Genomic DNA, 16,788 nt, shown 5'->3' with positions numbered 1-16,788 from the left:
GGCAAAGGCCAGAGTCCAGACCAGGAGAGCAGTGACCACACCTCTCCCGGCATGATACCACTGTGGAAGCACTGAGAACTTGTAGACTCCCCCAGAACTAGCTCTGAAAACAGCAGCATGAAAAAGTTAGAAGCTTAGCACAGAGCCTCACCACTCCCAGGTGAGCAGAGCCCAACTTTAATGTAAAGTTCAAAGACAAGAAGTAGGTTGGAACAATGAGAAAACAAAAAACAAAAAAAAAAGGGAACTTGATCACATAAAAGCTATTATGGTGGCAGGGAAGACCAAGACACAAACTCAGAAGAAGACAATAACACAAAAACAGTTCTAATAAAAGCCTCAAAGAAAATTGTTAATTGAACCCAAGCCTAATAAGAATTCCTGGAAGAATTAAAGAAAGTTATACGACTGGCAGAGGAAAAATTGGGAAAATAAATGAGAGTGATGCAAGGAAATTATGAAAAGAGAACTAACAGCTTGGTTACGAGAGGCACAAAAAATACCAAAGAAAAAAACACCTTAAAAAACAAAATTGGCTTAATGCTAAAAGAGACAGAAAAACTCACCGAATAAAAGAATTCCTTAAAAATTAGAATTGGCCAAGTGGAACCTATTTTCTCCATAAGACATCAATAAACAATAAAACAAAGTCAAAAGAATGAAAAAATAGAAGAAAATGAGAAATCTGTCATTGGAAAAACAACTGACCTGGAAAATAGATCAAGGAGAAATAATTTAACAATTATTGGACTACCTGAAAACCATGATTAACAAGAAAAAGAGCCCAGAAACCATATTTCAAGAAATTATCAAGGAAAACTGCCCCAATATCTTAGATCCAGAGGGTGAAATAGAATTTGAAAGAATCCACCAATCATTTCCTGAAAGAGATCCTAAAATGCAAACTCCCAGGAACGTTACAGCCAAATTATAGAGCTCTCAGCTCAAAGAGAAAATACTATGACAAGTCAGAAAGAAACAGTGCAAATATTGTGGAGTCACAGTCAGGATCATACAAGATTTAGCAGCTCCCATGTTAATGGAGCAGAGGGCTTGGAACATGATATTCCAGAAGGCAATGGAGCTAAGATTACAACCAACAATAACCAGTATAATCTGTTAGGGGAAAAAACTGATATTTAACAAAATAGAGGATTTTCAAGCATTCCTGAAGAGAAGACCAGAGCTGAATAGAAAATGTAGTGTTCAAACACAAGACTCACCAGAAGCACTGAAAAGGCAAAACACGAAAGAGAAATCATAAGGGACACAACAAGACTTAACTATTTCCATTCCTAAATGGGAAGATGATACATATAATTCCTAAGAACTTTGTCTTTCTGATGACAATTAGAAAGAGTCTGCACAGACAGAGGGCATGGGTGTGAGCTGTGTTGGGATGATCTCAAAAAAAAAAAAACAAAAGGAGGAGGAGGAGGAAGGGAGAGGCAGAGTGGGAGAAATTAATCTCACCTAAAAAGGGTGCACAAGGAAGAGCTTAAATTTATAGTGCAGGAGAAAATGGGGCAGGGGGCAGCAGGCAACACCTGAACCTCATTCTCACTGAAATTAGTTCAAAGAGAAGACTTCAGATACACACTTAATTGGCTACAGAAATCTATCTTACCCAACAGGAAAATAGGAGGGAAAGGGGATATGAGAAAGAGGTGGAGGGGTGATAAAAGGGAGAGTGGATGACGGGAGGTAAAGGTCAGAAGCAAAATGGTCTCTCTAAAAAACCAAAAACCTATTATTTATTTATTTATTTTGGACATTCTTTTCTTTTTAAATCTTAAGTTCCAAATTCTCTCCCCCCCCACCGAGTAAGCAAGCAAAATGATATCAATTATACACGTGAAATCATGAAGAACATAAGTCCATATCGGCTGTATTGAAAAAAAAAAAGTGAGAAAATTATACTTCGATTTTGCACTCAGCTCATCAGTTCTCTCTCAGGTGGAGAGCATTTTTTCATCGTGAGTCCTTTGGGCCTGTCCTGGATCACTGCGCTGATCAAAACCCCCAAGTCTTTCACAGCTGATCACCATTATGACATTGCTGTTACTATGCCCAATGATCTCCCAGTACTTCTCACTTCACTTTGCATCAGTTCATATGGGTCTTGCCACGTTTTTCTAAAACGACCCTCCCTGTCATTCCTCATAGCACAGTAGCACTCCATCACAATCACAGACCACAGCTTGTTCAGCCATCCCCCAACCGATGGGCATCCCCTCCACTTCCAAGTCTTCGCCACCACAAAAAGAGCTGCCGCAAACACTGTTGTACATCTAGGTCTCTTTCCTTTCTCTTTGATCTCCTTAGGATATGGACATACCAGTGGTTCTGCTGGGTGAAAGGGCACGCAGAGTTTTAGAGCCCTTCGGACATAATTCTAAACTGTCCTTGGCTGACTGGACCAGTTTACAATTCCACCAACAGTTTATCAGTGCACCTATCTTCCCTCAGCTATGCGGCACAGTGGACAAAGTGCCAGGCCTGGAGTCAGGGAGACTCCTCTTCCTGAGTTCAAACCTAGCCTCAAGCACTTCCTAGCTGTGTGACCCTGGGCAAGTCACTTCACTCTGTTTGCCTCAGTTTCCTCATCTGTAAAATGAGCTGGAGAAGAAACTGGCAAACCGCTCCAATGTTTTTGCCGGGCAAACTACAAATGGGGCCATGAAGAATAGGACATGACTTAAACAACTGAACAACAACAAAAATCAGTAATAATTTAAGGCTTTTTTCATATGACTATAGATAGCATTGATTTCTTCTTCTGAAAACTGCTTATTCATTTGACCATTTATCAATTGGGAAATGGCTCTTATTTTTATAAATCTGACTTAGTTCTATACTCAATATGTATCTTAGAAATGAGGCCTTTAGGGGCAGCTAGGTGGCACAGTGGATAGAGCACTGGCCCTGAAGTCAGGAGGACCTGAGTTCAAATCTGGCCTCAGACCAAACACTTGACACTTACTAGCTGTGTGACCCTGGGAAAGTCACTTAACCCCAACTGCCTAAAAAAAACAAAAACAAAAACAAACAAAAAAAGAAATGAGGCCTTTATTGGAGAAACCTCTTGTAAAATATTTTGATATTACTTCATGTCTATGGTACCTTTTAGCAAAATGTAGTTTCCTTGATTCTCTCTTATAATTAGGTCTATTTTATCTTTTGTTTTGTCTGAGATCATGATTGCTACCCCTGCCTTTTTTTTTTACTTCAGCTGGAGCATAATAGATTATGCTCAAGTGAGTCTCCTGTAAACCATATATTGTTGGATTCTGGTTTCTAATCCCTTCTGCTATCTACTTCCATTTTATGGGTGAGTTCATCCCATTTACAGTTAAGATTACTGTGTATTTTCCTCCACCTTATTTTCTTTTCTATGTCCTTCTTTTTATCCTGTCTCTCTTCAAAAGTCTATTTTGCTTCTGAACAGTCTCCCTTAATCTGTCCTCCCTTTTGTCACTCCCCACTTCCATAATCTCTTATGTCCTTCCTCTCCCATTTCTCTATTGGGTAGAATAGATTTCTATGCCCAAATCTCTGTGTGTGTGTGTGTGTGTGTGTGTGTGTGTGTGTTTTCCTTCTTTGAATTAATCCCAACAGAATGAAATTCAAGCACTGCCTGCTACCCCATTTTCCCCTCCGCTATAAAAGCCATTCCTTTTCCTAATTTTTAAGGAATTATTTTCTTCAGTGAGCTTTTGTACCTGTTTTTCATTTGGTCTAATCTACTTTTTAAGGAATTCTTTTCTTCAGTGAATTTCTTTGCCTCTTTTACCATTAGGCCAATTCTGTTTTTTAAGATGTTATTTTCTTCAGTATTTTTTTGTGTCTTGTTTACCAAGATGTTAATTTTCTTGCATTGTTCTCATTTCTCTTCCCAATTTTTCTTCTGCCACTCTTAATAATTTTCTTTAACTCCTCCAGGAATTGTTGTTGGGCTTGGGTCCAATTAACATTTTTTTTCTTTAAGGCTTTGGTTGTAAATGTTTTTATATTGCTGTCTTCTTCCCTGCCACCATAACATCTTTTTATGGTGAAGTTCTTTTTTTTTTTGGCTCACTGTTCCAGCCTATTTCTTGACTTGGGCTCTGCTCACCTGGGGGTGGGGAGGCACTGTGCCAAGCTTCAGGCTTTTTCATGCTGCTCTCTCCCTTTCCCTCCCTCCTCTGTCTATTCCCACTGACGCCACATCCTGCCTAGATAGTACCAGCGGCTGCCTAGAACACTCAAGCAGCAAGCCTCTAGTCTCATCTCCGAGGAAGAAGATGACCTTCCCAGGATGAGGTCATCACTTCTAAACTCACCACCATGACGCTAACTCAAGCCTGGGACCGCCTCCCTCAGCTTCCCTTCCCTTCTGGCTCAAGGGCTGCAGGGTGGAGCACTAAACTGCTCTCTATGACTTCCTTTATAGAGAACAGAGACCGGCCTCTCAGCTCTTCTGCTCTGCTTGTTTCCCTGCCTGGTTTCAACTACACAGAGCGAGATGACCCTGGCTGGCTACCCCATGGCATACCTCTCCCTCCTCCTGATTCCTGTGGTGTGCCATCTCCCTCCTTAGATTATGAGCAACTTGAGAGCAGGGACCGCCTCCTCTTTCTATTAATTGTTTCCCTGATGCTTAGCACAGTACCTGCCATGTCACAAGAGCTGCATAAATGTTGACTGGATTGAATTACTGGGCACAAATAAGGAGATAAGGCATCAACTCACCCGGATTGCAAAGTAGTTCACACCATACATCTCTAAGTCCTGAGCAATCTTCAAATATTCCATTTCAGCTTCATCTCTGTGAGGACAACGAAAAGTGATGAGAGAGCTGCTAAGTGAGAAGGGGAAAGGATGATTCTGCCAGGAGTCATTGAGAAAGGCAAGGTCTCGGATGAACTTTGGGCTGCATGCAGAAAGCCTTCGTACTCTCATTAAAAGCAGGGCAATAGTCACACTCTCTTAGAATTAGGTGAGACCTCAGAGAAGGTCTAATTCAACTATCTACTGAAATATAAATCTTCTCTACAAGTGCCCTAATGGGTAGGTCACAGGGAACTCATCCCTTTGCCAAGGTCTTGGGCAGAATTAGCCGTAGGAAGCTCTTTGTGAAGTTACAATCTGCCTCCCAGGTACTCTCTACCGATTTACCCTAGGTTCAGTGGGAGGAGCCCAGGATCTTAGAATTCAAGCTTCATCTCAAGCCAAGTGCCCCCGTTGTCTTAAGTAACTCAGACTCAGTGATCCCTGTATCCGAGTACAAGAAGCCACAAGAAAACGTTACCATGTGCTTCAATCTGATGACCCTTACTCTAGACTCCAATTCATGTTTCACAAGCTGCTCCTTTCCTTCAAGGAGCCGGGTTAAACACCCAAAAGAGGGACAGAGAGAGGCAGCTAGGGCTGGCTGCCCTGCCAGGCGTATGGCTCCCCTCACAACTAAGCGTCCTGAGCTCCATCTACGCAGCTCAGTACGCAGTGTGACCTGTGTCCAAAGCAGGAACCGTCACGAGAAAAGTTATTTACAGCCCAGGAAGGCTGGCTCAGATCCTCTTTACTCACAGAACAGGGAAATTAGCCGTGTCCAAAAGACCAGTGGAGAAATCCACCACACTGGTGCCTTTGGGGGGCTCACCTTGCTCTCCCTCGATGCTCTGCATACCAGGAGGTAATTCTCTCCTCCCACATCTCCTGTGTCATCTGATACAGATTTATTACCTAGAAAAAAGCAAACACATGTGTGTACACACATGCACACCACCATAAAAGCAGAAAGATCCTTTCAGCGGAGCTCCCCTACAAAAGGCCTGCTCCAGAGTCTCCATGGAGCATGGAGGGCGTGCCAAGATTCTCGAAGGCGATTCGTGGTGGGCAGGCTCCGGCAGGTTCTCTCAAGCCAGGAAGGCTCCAAGTATTGACTCTGTATCTGGCATTCCAGAAGTAAGCTAAGTCCCAAAAGGTCATCTCCGGGTTGTGAGGCAAGAAGGAAATGCAATCTTCACTCATGCAAACGAGTCCTCCATGAGAATGAAATCACAGTTGAACTAATGTCGGAGAAGAGATCCCTGGGGACCAGCTCTCCTCCAAAAGGATCGCCACCAATCGAAAGCCTGACCAGGCGTGTGATTTATTTCAATCACGTGCACGCAGTGTTGGCTTCATCTGTCCAACATCGGTGGAAAACACCGAACACACAGGTGAAGGCCACAGGAAATGACATGCAGGTATTTGTTAAGCAATGCAGACCGAGCAGGCCCACTACACACGATGCAGCAAAACATGACTGTGCTGTCTGTGAACTGAAGGGGCAGCATCAAAGTCTTACTCTCAAAAACCATTCTTCCCTCCCCCCACTCTGTCTTATCTAAACTTCTCACAGCTTAATCCTGAATCCACTTGAAAACTTCAAAATCCCACTTGCCTCAACTGCTATTTCGGGCAATACTCACTGCCTAAGATACCCCTTTTATCCCCAAACCAACATGAAAAACCTGTTGGAAGCAACTGGCCAGCAGGTGCCAAACGCGATCCTCCCAGTTCTCAAAGTTCTGTGCCCCAGACTGATGCAGAATGCCTAAGCACTCTGAGAGCACCTCCCAAAATCCGAGGCCTCTGGCGTGCTTTCTTAGAACGCGGGCCTGCGAGGCCCGTCTCCAAAGCCGGTGCTGTTCCTTACCCTTTTTGGAAGCAGCTCCTCCTGAGCCAAAAACCCGCGCTTGTGAACAGAGGGGTCATAGTCGCCGTACTGCAGGGAAAGGAAAGCGAGCAAATGAGCGGCGATGTAACTGACATTTAGCTCCGCACCAGCCTCTTCCCTCTCTGCGTTCTCAAAGCATTTCCACTGTGATCGCAGTAGTCAAGATCTAAATGTTACTGGCTTGTTCTCCCTAACTAAGAATGCAAAGCTGATCCTACCTATGAACTGAGTGGCAAAATCCCACAGGGACAGGGATGGGCGATGTGCTCATCAGAATGTGTGAAGGCTCAGAAATGGTGACCCTGCCTTTCTAACTTTGGAAGAAAGCACTTTTTGCTAAAACATTAGTTTTTCCCTTGGGGGGGTGGGAAACGGCTGTGTGAATTGTTGGAAACAATGTGAGATAAGAAGATTATCTATTTACAACACAAAAATGCTAAATGGTTGATAACTTGAATGAAGGCTATTTACGAGGCCACAAAAATAATGTTGTTAAACACCTTTCCCAAAGAGCCCTGAAGAGCATTTACAAATAGAAAGAGAGAGAGAGAGAGAGAGAGAGAGAGAGAGAGAGAGAGAGAGAGAGAGAGAGAAAGAAAGAAACCCAACGTCAGTATTGTCATTTCCATCTTAGAGACAAAGAAACTTATAAAAGGTTTAGTTGATTTTCTCAAGGTTACAAGCAAGTCAATGAATAAAGAAGCCAGAACTAGGGGCTCAGGCATTTTATTGCATTCATTCATTCCATGACAACAACTGAGAAATTTGTTTCATGATAAAAAATATCCTCCTTTTCTCCTAGGAGGCTTAAGTTTGGCTAGTTAGAAAATCAGAACTGACGCTATTTACAAATGAGGCATGGGGGAGAATATAAAACAAACCATGCCTTTAAACCACCGGCATTCACAAGGGTGGTTGTTGGTTGAAGTCCGCCTACCACCTCATCTGAACCAGCAAAGCTCAGCATTCCATCATAAACTCTGTATAAACATTTGTCCTTTCAGGCGGAGAACAAAGATTACCACCACCACCACCAAAAAACGAGGCAGCTATATTAATAAACCAACTGCTGAGTGAAGACTGAAAGAGCACTGGAGCTGGAGGCGGAGGGCCTAGATTCCAAGCCTTGCTTTGCCACTGACTCCGTGACCTTGAGCATGGAATTTCTCTTTTCTGGGCCTCAGTTTTCTCCTTTGTAATATGAGAGGATTGGACTAGATGACCTCTAAGGTGCCTTCCAGCTCTAAAGCTATGACCTTATGAGCCTGCTTACTACCTACAAAAACTTGGGCAAATCCATCTCCCTCCCTGGTCCAATTTCCTCATCTGTAAAAGAAGCAGGGGGGGATGGACACACTGGACCTAAGTCTCTTCAAGATCTAAGGTTCAACAAAGTTAAGGCGCTATCGCATCTTCTTTATGACATACAACGTGGCCAGCAGCAATCACCTCCCTCTTTATTTTTTTAGGAGGATGGCACACCTCTACAGTATCTACGAAGATTAAGCCAGTGCTAACACAGTTGTAATACAAAAGCACTCGTGCAAAGTTAAGTCCAAGAAACTCATGAGGCTAACTACCCACTACCCACATTATTCTCCATAATGCCAGGCAAACAACCCATTTATCAAGTTCATGACATCTGAGCAATACTGAGGAGTTAAAGGTAGCGCTGAAAAAAACAGTGACTTCTCCACTCAATAAGCTCTATGTACAACATTAAAGCTACCTTGATGGAGAGATAGATATTTCTGCTTTTAAAGGTCTCTCTAAAATTTTTTCTAAATGTAGCATTTCAGATGTGTACAAGGTATTTTCCTAATGTCATAGTTTTATGGTGAACATCACTTTAATCAATAGATGTATTCCTCAAATGTACAACAGGGAATTCACTGTTTAATGTAACTGCAGGATTTTCCAGCTGGAAGGGCCTGAGAAATCATCTTGTCCGATACATTCATTTATCAAAGAGGAAGACGTCTTGTATGAGGTCATACAACTAACAAGTGACAGAATCGGAACTAAAATTCAGATATCCCAATTCCCAGAATAGTACTCTTTCTACTACACCATGCTGATTTCAAGAACATCCACAATTCAACTGAATAAACATGCATTAAGTACCTACTATGTGCAAAGTGCTGGGCTGGGCCTGGCAAGACAAAGACAAAGGGTCTGGGTGCCACAGCTTAAGAACAGCAATAAGCTAGAAAACGTCCAGAGGAGGGTCACCAGGATGATCAAGGGTCTTGAGTCTGTGACACAGGGGGGATCAACTGAAGAATTGGGAATATTTGCCCCAGAGAAGGGAAGACTCATGTGGGACCTATGAGATGCCTTCAGATATGCCCAGGGTGGTCACATGGCAGGGGAAGGACCAGACTTTTTCTGTCTGCCCCAGAGGCAGGACCAGGGGCAAATAGGCCAGCAGGTTCAGCATCAGGGAAAACTGGCTCAGGCTTTGCCTGAGGAGATGGGTCCCTGTCACTTGAGATGAAGTACCCAGATAGCTGCTCAGATCCTTTCTACATCTCACCTTGCATGGTTTGGTGACCACATGCTCCAACCAAAAGAATGATTAAGTCACAGGGAGTGTAATAAACACTTAGGGAGCAGCTAGGTGGCACAGTGAATGGAGCACCAGCCCAGGAGTCAGGAGGACCCGAGTTCAAATCTGGCATCAGACATTTGATACTTACTAGCTGTGTGACCCTGGGCAAGTCACAACCTCAATTACCTTGCCAAACTAAATAAATAAACACTTGTGAACTGTGTTAATAGACCAAGGCAAGGGCAAATTATACTGTTTTGAGAATTATTTCTTTTGAGTTATATCTGTAATTTTAGTTTTTCTTTTTACTAAAGTACATTTACTTTTTCTTCTCATTTTTTTCAATGTAAAAAATATTTAATTCTGTATAAAGTCTATACCATAGGAAAATTTATACCTGCAAACCAATAATAGCTAAGCTGTGGATATAATATATGTATCAGAAAAAATTATTTGTTGAACTATTGGACCATTCATCGGAATGAAGAAAATAGGAAGTCTAGGAAAAGTAAGTATCAGACCAGAGAGGGCTAAATGTCAAAAACAAAACCTTACAGTCTTCTTGAGAGGAAGAACATTAGCAGCAAAAACCCATTCTTTTTCTTTTTCCTTTTAAAACTTCAAACTGATCTTTTGGCTTTAACATTATATTAATTTCCTAACATAAGCTCCTTACTTTCAAAAAAAAAAAACCCTAACCTTTAAAATAAAAAATTCAAAAGAGGGGGAAAAAAGCAATTCAGAATGCAAAATGCAAATGCAAACTCTCATCTCTCTTCTTTGAAGTCAAGTTGACTCTTTCATTCAATAAATATCTCATTAAGTACCTGCTGCGTGCTGGGCACAGAGCTAAGTAAGCACTGGAGATACAGAGAATGGCAAAGACAGACCCTGCTCTCAGGCAGCTCACAGTCTACCGGGGGAGACGACACATGAACAAACACTGGTCATGCTGCACAAGAGATATTTCCGGGATGAATTAGAGACAATTGATGGATGGCCGCTGCACAGCCTTCGCTTTTGATTTTGTTCCTGTTCTTTCCACTGACTTCATTGTCACCAGTGTACATCACTGACCCGATTCTGCGTTGCTTATGTCTCCCCGTGCTTCTCTGTGCTCCTCATTTCTCACAGTGTAATAATAACCCGCCCCGTTCATGCACCACATAGTCATTTCCCACTCAATGAGTATCTCCTCTGAGTCTAGTTCAGGCCTGCACAGCCTGCGGCCCATGGCTGCTTCTGTGGCACACCAAGGATTTCAGATGCCTGTGGAAAATGGAGAGGAAAACAGACTTTGTATGTAGAGGAAATCTTTGGCATGCTGCAGGTTGTGCAGGCCTGCTCTAGCTCTTTGTTACTATAAGGAGGTGCTGCTCTAAATATTATAGTTATGGGAATTTTTTTTTAATCACCAACTTCCTGAGGCACATGCCTAGAGGCAGTTAGGTGATGCAGAGTGCTGGGCCTGGTGGCAGGAAGCCCCGAGTTCAAATTTAGCCTCCGATATTCCTAGCTACATGACCCTGGTCAAGTTATTTAACCTCTGTTTGCCTCCATTTCCTCAGCTGTAAAATGAGCATAATAATATTCCCTACCTCACTGGACCGTTGTGAGGATTAAATGAGATTATTTGTAAAGTCCTAGCACAGTGCCTGGCACACGGCAGATACTATACTAAATGCTCACTTCCTCCCTCCCTCCTTTCCTCGGGGTCAGAAAACACAGACGTTTAAATTACTTCTTAGCCTAATTCCAAACTGCTTGCCAGAATGGTTGAATCAATTTAGTGGTCCACCCCTCATCCAACAGTGATGACTATCTTTGGTCAGTTTTGCCAATTTACCAGGTGTGGTCAATTTGTGATCTAAAACTCCAGGGCTGCTTTGATTTGCATTTTTTACTACTGATTTAGAACACATTTCTTGCAGTTATTAATAGTTTACAATTCTTCTTTTGAGAAGTGTTTGTTCATATGATCCTTTGATCACTAATCCTTTTGGTCAAATATACTTGAGATTCTTGTCAAAGATATCTGATGTAAAGATTTTTTTCCTCCAAGTGACTACTTCTTTTATAATGCTAGTTATGTTGATTTTATTCATGTAAAAGCTTTTCAATTTTCAGTTTCATATATTCTAAATAATCTCTTTTATCTTGTTTGGCCAAGAATTCTCCTCCTCACTATAGCTAGATGCAAGATACCTGGTCTGATTCCTTTTTTTTTGGGGGGGGATAACCTTTAAAGTTCAGGTCTTGTGTACATTTTGATTGTGTGACTGGTGCATGGTATAAGCTGTTGGCCTAACTTTAATTTCTGCCAAATGCTTTCCAGTTTTCCCGGCAACTCTGGGCAAAGAGGTCGTTCTTTTCCAAGTAATCTGTGTTCTCGAGGCTGTCAAACGCTGGAAACCCTCCTTTTTAAACAGTGTATTATCTTGCTATAGCAGTCTCTCTCTGATTTGGAGGTCATATATCCAGAAACCGACTAAGTGGAACAATGTGAGAACCAAGGTGAAGGAAGAAGGTCTTTGGGCAGCCCACACTGAAGACCCCCAAGTCCACAACAATAGCTCAGTTACAGTCCACATGCAGAAAGCATCTCAAGATTTACAAAAGCACTTTCACCACAAGAGCCCAGTGAGGTGAGTTCACATACTTGATTCACCACAGAGTTCCTCACAGCTTCATTCATAAAGTCCTGAGAGGCTTAGCAAACTGATTTCTAATCTCAAAGCACATTGAAGAGAAGAGAAGAAAAGGCTAAGTGATGAGGGTCCAAAGCAGACACACTAATAGTAATAAGCTGTCACAGCTAAGAGCACGGGAAAAGAGAAAGCCCACAAAAGCCATGGCATGCAGGGTCATTCTGTGTGGACTACCCGTCCTTTAGAAACGGATACAACAAATGTGACTTCCTTCACAAAGCCAATGGGTCAAAAGCTGCAGTCAAGAACTATCTGGCAGTGTCTACTACGTATGAGCAGAGAGGCAGCCGGGGCCGGCCGATAAAGAGGCAGTTTCAAAGAGCCAAGAGGAACTGGACTTGAGCACCACCTCGGGCACATCCTGGCTGTGTGACCCTGGGCAAGTCACTTCACATTTCAAGGCTCAAGATTAAAAGCTGCAGAGAAGGAGGGTGTACGAGGTGCTGCTGGGGGCACAAGGGGGATAAGGATGAACAATGCCATTTCTCCCCTAAAGAAGCCAACATGCTACTGAGCAGGGGCCCAAGAAGCACATCAGGAGCAAAGTGTAATAACACAGAGCTAGGTGGGATGAGAACAAAGGAGGGGTGCAAGAAATCTAGGACAATCTGAGGAAAGAAAACAAGCACACATCTCCCCGGGGAGCTTAGGGAAAGCGTCTCAGACCAAGGAGCACCCACAGATGACCCTGAGAAGACACAAGGAGGGCATCTGTCCCGGGATGGGGGACTGGCAGGAGAGAGCTCAAGAGAGCTCAGTGTGGGCAGAAGGGGGAATGCACAAAGGCAGGAATGGGAAACGAGGCTCAGAAAGTCTGGTGGAGGCCTTCACTGCTAGACTAAGAAGTCCTCTCTCCAGGAGGCAGAGAACACACAAGTGCTCCTGAGCAGGGCAGCATCATGAAGATCATTCTGGTAGCGGTGTGGAAGACGGCCTGCTATGGGGGGAGACTAACGGTTACCAACAAGAGTATGGGGTGCAAAGAGATGCTTAACTTCACACCATCCTCAACCGCTGACTCCCTTGTCCCACCATTTATTGACTGGCTGGCTACGGCCAATCGACCAAACCCGGATTCGTGGCCCCAAGCGCAGCCGAACACAGAGAAGGAAGTCAGATGCCAGGACAGACCGACTACAACTCAGGGAGCACGCTCTCAGGTGAGCCTTCACAGCTGCACCCCAAAGCACACATGATTTCTGATCAACTCTCTTCTCTACTTTCAACATTTGTTAAAGCTTTCTCTTCTCTCCTCAAACCACCTACACAGCAACCCCCTCCTCTTCACTCTCAGCAAATGTTTTACCTCATACTTGGCTAAAAGAACTGAGGCTCTCCTTCATGGATTCTCTCTTCCCCCCAACTCTATAATTCAAACTGCTTTGACATCATGCCCCACTCTCTTTCTCTCCTCCAGTCTCTGATGAAGAGGTGGTCCTTCCTCTTGCAAAGGCCAAGCCCTCTACTACTGCCTTTGATCCCACCCCCTCTGCTTCTCCATAAGCTTGCCTCTCCAATTACTCTCACCTTCACCCCAATTTCCAACCTTTCTGTATCCACTGATCCCTTCCCTACAGCTTAAGAGAAATGCCCAGATCTTCTCCACTCTTACACCCTTACACCCCTTCAGCTCTCCTCCCTTTCAAGCCAAACTCCTAAAAAATCTGGTTAATCAATCTCCTTGCCTTCACTTTCCCACTTCCAGTCACTTCTCAGCCTGCTGTGACCTGGCTTCAGACCATGTCAGCCCATATCACTCAAGAGAAACTGCTCCCTCCAAGCAGCATTTGGCAGGGCAGCCCGGCCGTCCCCCACCCTCTCAGAAACATTCTCCTTCCTGGGTTTTCATGATCTCAGTTCTCTTCCCACCAGTCCGGCCCCTCCCTCTTGACCTCCTTTGCCAGGTCATCTCCTCTTTTCTCTCTACACTTTCTCTCAATGATGTCATCAATCTCCATGGATTCAATCATCATCTTTATAAAGAAGATTACCTAAACATTTAGCCTCACTTTCTCCTCTAAACTTTAGCCCCACATCCCCAACTGCCTTTTGGACAAACAATACAATCAACATTAATTAAGCACCTACTGTGTTCCAGGCACTGTGCTATGTGTTGGGGACACATATGAGAAAAAAAGAAGATCCCTGCCCTCAGGGAGCTTCCAATCTAATGGGGGAAGACAACCCACAAAGAAAGCGAGGGGGAGGGGAGTACCCAGCACAGAGCATGAAGATGGTGGAGTCAAAACCAAGCAGTGCAGCTGGCAGAAAAAGCTGGCATGATGATGGTGAAGTTAAAACGGACAAGCCAAAGGGATGTCCATAGGGCATCTCAAAATCAGCACAGATAAAACTAAGATCATCATCTTTTCCCCCAAAGCCCTCCTCTGTTGCTAACATCCTTCTCTCTGTGCAGGGTACCACACTTCAGTACCATGGTCAGCTCTTCAGCTGCCAAGTCTTCAGTTCCACTTCCCCAACATCCTGAATCTGTCCTCTTCTGTTCACTCACACTGTCACCTCCTGCTCTCACCTGCACTTTCTCAACAGCCTCCTAATTGGTGTGCTGGCATCTGGTCCCTCCTGGCTCACAGCTCTTACACTGATATTCCTAAAGCACAGGTCAGAGCAGGTCACTTCCCTGCTCAGGAGGCTCTAATGACCCCCAACTGCTTCTAGGCTAGAGTAGAAAGTGCTCTGGCTGGGCACTAACAGCCTTCCCCATGTGGCTGCTTACTGAACATTCCTCTCTTCATGCACTCTCTGCAGCCTCTTTGCCATCCCACCGCCCTTCTCTGGGACTCACCATCAGCTATCCCCTGGGCCTGGAACGTCCTCACCTTTTCCATATTATACCCATCTCTTATCATCCCTAGCTCCTTTCAAAGCTCAACCCAAGTTCCAGAACCTACAGAAACTCAATCCTGATCTCCCCAGGTATCAGTTCTTTCTTATCAGAAATTATTCTCTATCAGAGCTTCCCACAGTGGGTGATACCGCCCCCAGGGGGTGCTAGAATGATCCAGGGGGGGTGGTAGTAGCCTCGGGTACAACTGGGGGGGGCATTGAATAAAAATAAAGGGGTGGTAGAAGCATAAGAAAAGAAGATAAGAAAAATTTTAAAAACATTCATGTGTATTTTATCTGTTGTGTAACAGAGTTAAAGGCATAATGATGACACTATTTTCCAAATAAACACACAAAATGCAAGTTATAACGGATCAGTGGTCAAGACCACCGACAGGTCTTAACAAGCAAGTGTTGGCAGACAAGCATGTCGCTCATTGTCAGGAAGTCCAGCATGCATCAGCAGGAATATGTACATGTTATGACCTGTAATGCATGTAATATGATACTACATGTTTACATGATGCAATACCGCATCATCAAAATTTCAATGTAGGGAAAAAAATTTACAACAAATTATTAAATTTAAGATTATTAAATGTATCATCTTTTAAAAATTTATATTTATATATAAATATATTTATATATATAATTTTTTTTAAAAACCATTAAAGGGTTAAAGAAAGTAGATTTCCAGGGGGCACTGAGTAAATTTTTTTTTAAAAGGGGGCAGTTGGCCAAATAAGTTTTGGAACCTCTGCTCTACATAGTTAGTATTTCATTTTCTGTGAACAATGTAAGTGTTTGGGGTCCTTCAATTAATCACTCAAGTATTTATTAAGTATCTGTTATGTGCCAGGCACCAGGCTACAAAGAAAAAACCAATCCCTAATCTTAGAGCTTACCTTATATAAGTATACACAGAATAAATATAAGAAGAATAAATCCAAGGAAGGACAAGGAGGAAGGACAATCAGAAATGCTTCATGTAGAAGATGGTGCTTGAGTTGCCCTCTGAAAAGGAAGAGAGTAACTCTTGGAGACAGAGGACAGAAGGGAGTACATTCTGAACGTGGGCACAGGCAGAAGGAGGAGTGTCACCTGGGGGGAATGGAAGATGCTGTCAAGATCATAAAGTGCAGGAAGAAAAGGCATGTATAAGGAAGGAGGCTGGAAAGAGAGGAGTTTACATTTTACTCTAGAGGCTAAGGGAATCACTAAACGTGAATGAACAGCAGAGCAATCTGATAAGATCTGCACTTTAAAAACAATTATTTTGGCAGTTGTGCGGAGCATGGACTGGAGAGGAGAGAGATGAGGCAGGAGACAAATCAGGATCTACTGGGATGATCCAGGTGGGAAGTAATAAGGGCCTGAATGAGGGTGGTGGCTGTGGGACTGGAGAGCGGGGGAGATGTGGGAGGGCGGTGATAGAAACAGCAGGACTTTGAGGGTTTGGCCACTGTGGAATGAAGGAGGGTTAAGAGTCAAGGATAATAGCAAGGCTGTGAACCTGGGAGCCTTGTGAGAATGCTGACACCTCTTACAGAAATAGGTAAGTTTGGAAGAGGAGGGCATTTAAAGTGACGAGCATTTGCCTCTGAGACATCCAGTTTGAAATGACTAACAAGCAGTTGAGAACGTAGAAGTGAAACTCAGGGGGAGAGAGTGGGGCTGGATCTATAGATCTGTTAAAGCTGATGAGGTCACCAACACAGAGAGTCAAGTCAAGGCAATCAGCATTTGTTAAGCACTTACTCTATGCCAGGCACTGTGCTAAGCACTGGAACACAAATCCAAGCAGAAAGAAGGACGGTGTCATTCTAAGGGCAGAAAACAAAACCCAAAAGAAGACTAGAAGAGGACAAAGGGAGTTAAGATGAAGTTAGCTGGAGGCGGGGGCCTTGGAGAGAAAATCTGGATGGAGAATCCTGAGAGAAGAGAGGGCCCAAGAACAGGACTTCAGGCAGCAGAATGTG

General features: G+C 43.6%; 1 protein-coding gene across 8 annotated transcripts in view; it reads right to left on the bottom strand.

The window, feature by feature from the left end:
- The window catches only part of NF2 (NF2, moesin-ezrin-radixin like (MERLIN) tumor suppressor), a 128,270-nt gene that overhangs the window by 49,534 nt on the left and 61,948 nt on the right, over nucleotides 1-16,788 (bottom strand). For 6 of the 8 annotated variants that reach the window (XM_078154403.1, XM_020996401.2, XM_020996402.2 and 3 more), the window contains exons 5-7: nucleotides 6,683-6,751; nucleotides 5,642-5,724; nucleotides 4,732-4,807 (exon numbers count right to left, since the gene is read on the bottom strand). The exons of 1 other annotated variant lie outside the window; for it this stretch is intronic. In XM_078154403.1, the coding sequence (XP_078010529.1) occupies nucleotides 4,732-4,807; nucleotides 5,642-5,724; nucleotides 6,683-6,751 (228 nt within the window). The remainder of the gene's footprint in view (nucleotides 1-4,731; nucleotides 4,808-5,641; nucleotides 5,725-6,682; nucleotides 6,752-16,788) is intronic. One more of the 8 variants, XM_020996400.2, reaches the window with a different exon arrangement.

The sequence above is a fragment of the Phascolarctos cinereus genome, unplaced genomic scaffold, assembly GCF_003287225.1.
Source record: "Phascolarctos cinereus isolate Bilbo 61053 unplaced genomic scaffold, phaCin_HiC Scaffold_4;HRSCAF=312, whole genome shotgun sequence".
Taxonomy (NCBI): Eukaryota; Metazoa; Chordata; class Mammalia; order Diprotodontia; family Phascolarctidae; genus Phascolarctos; species Phascolarctos cinereus.
This window is presented reverse-complemented; position numbering and strand designations above follow the sequence as displayed.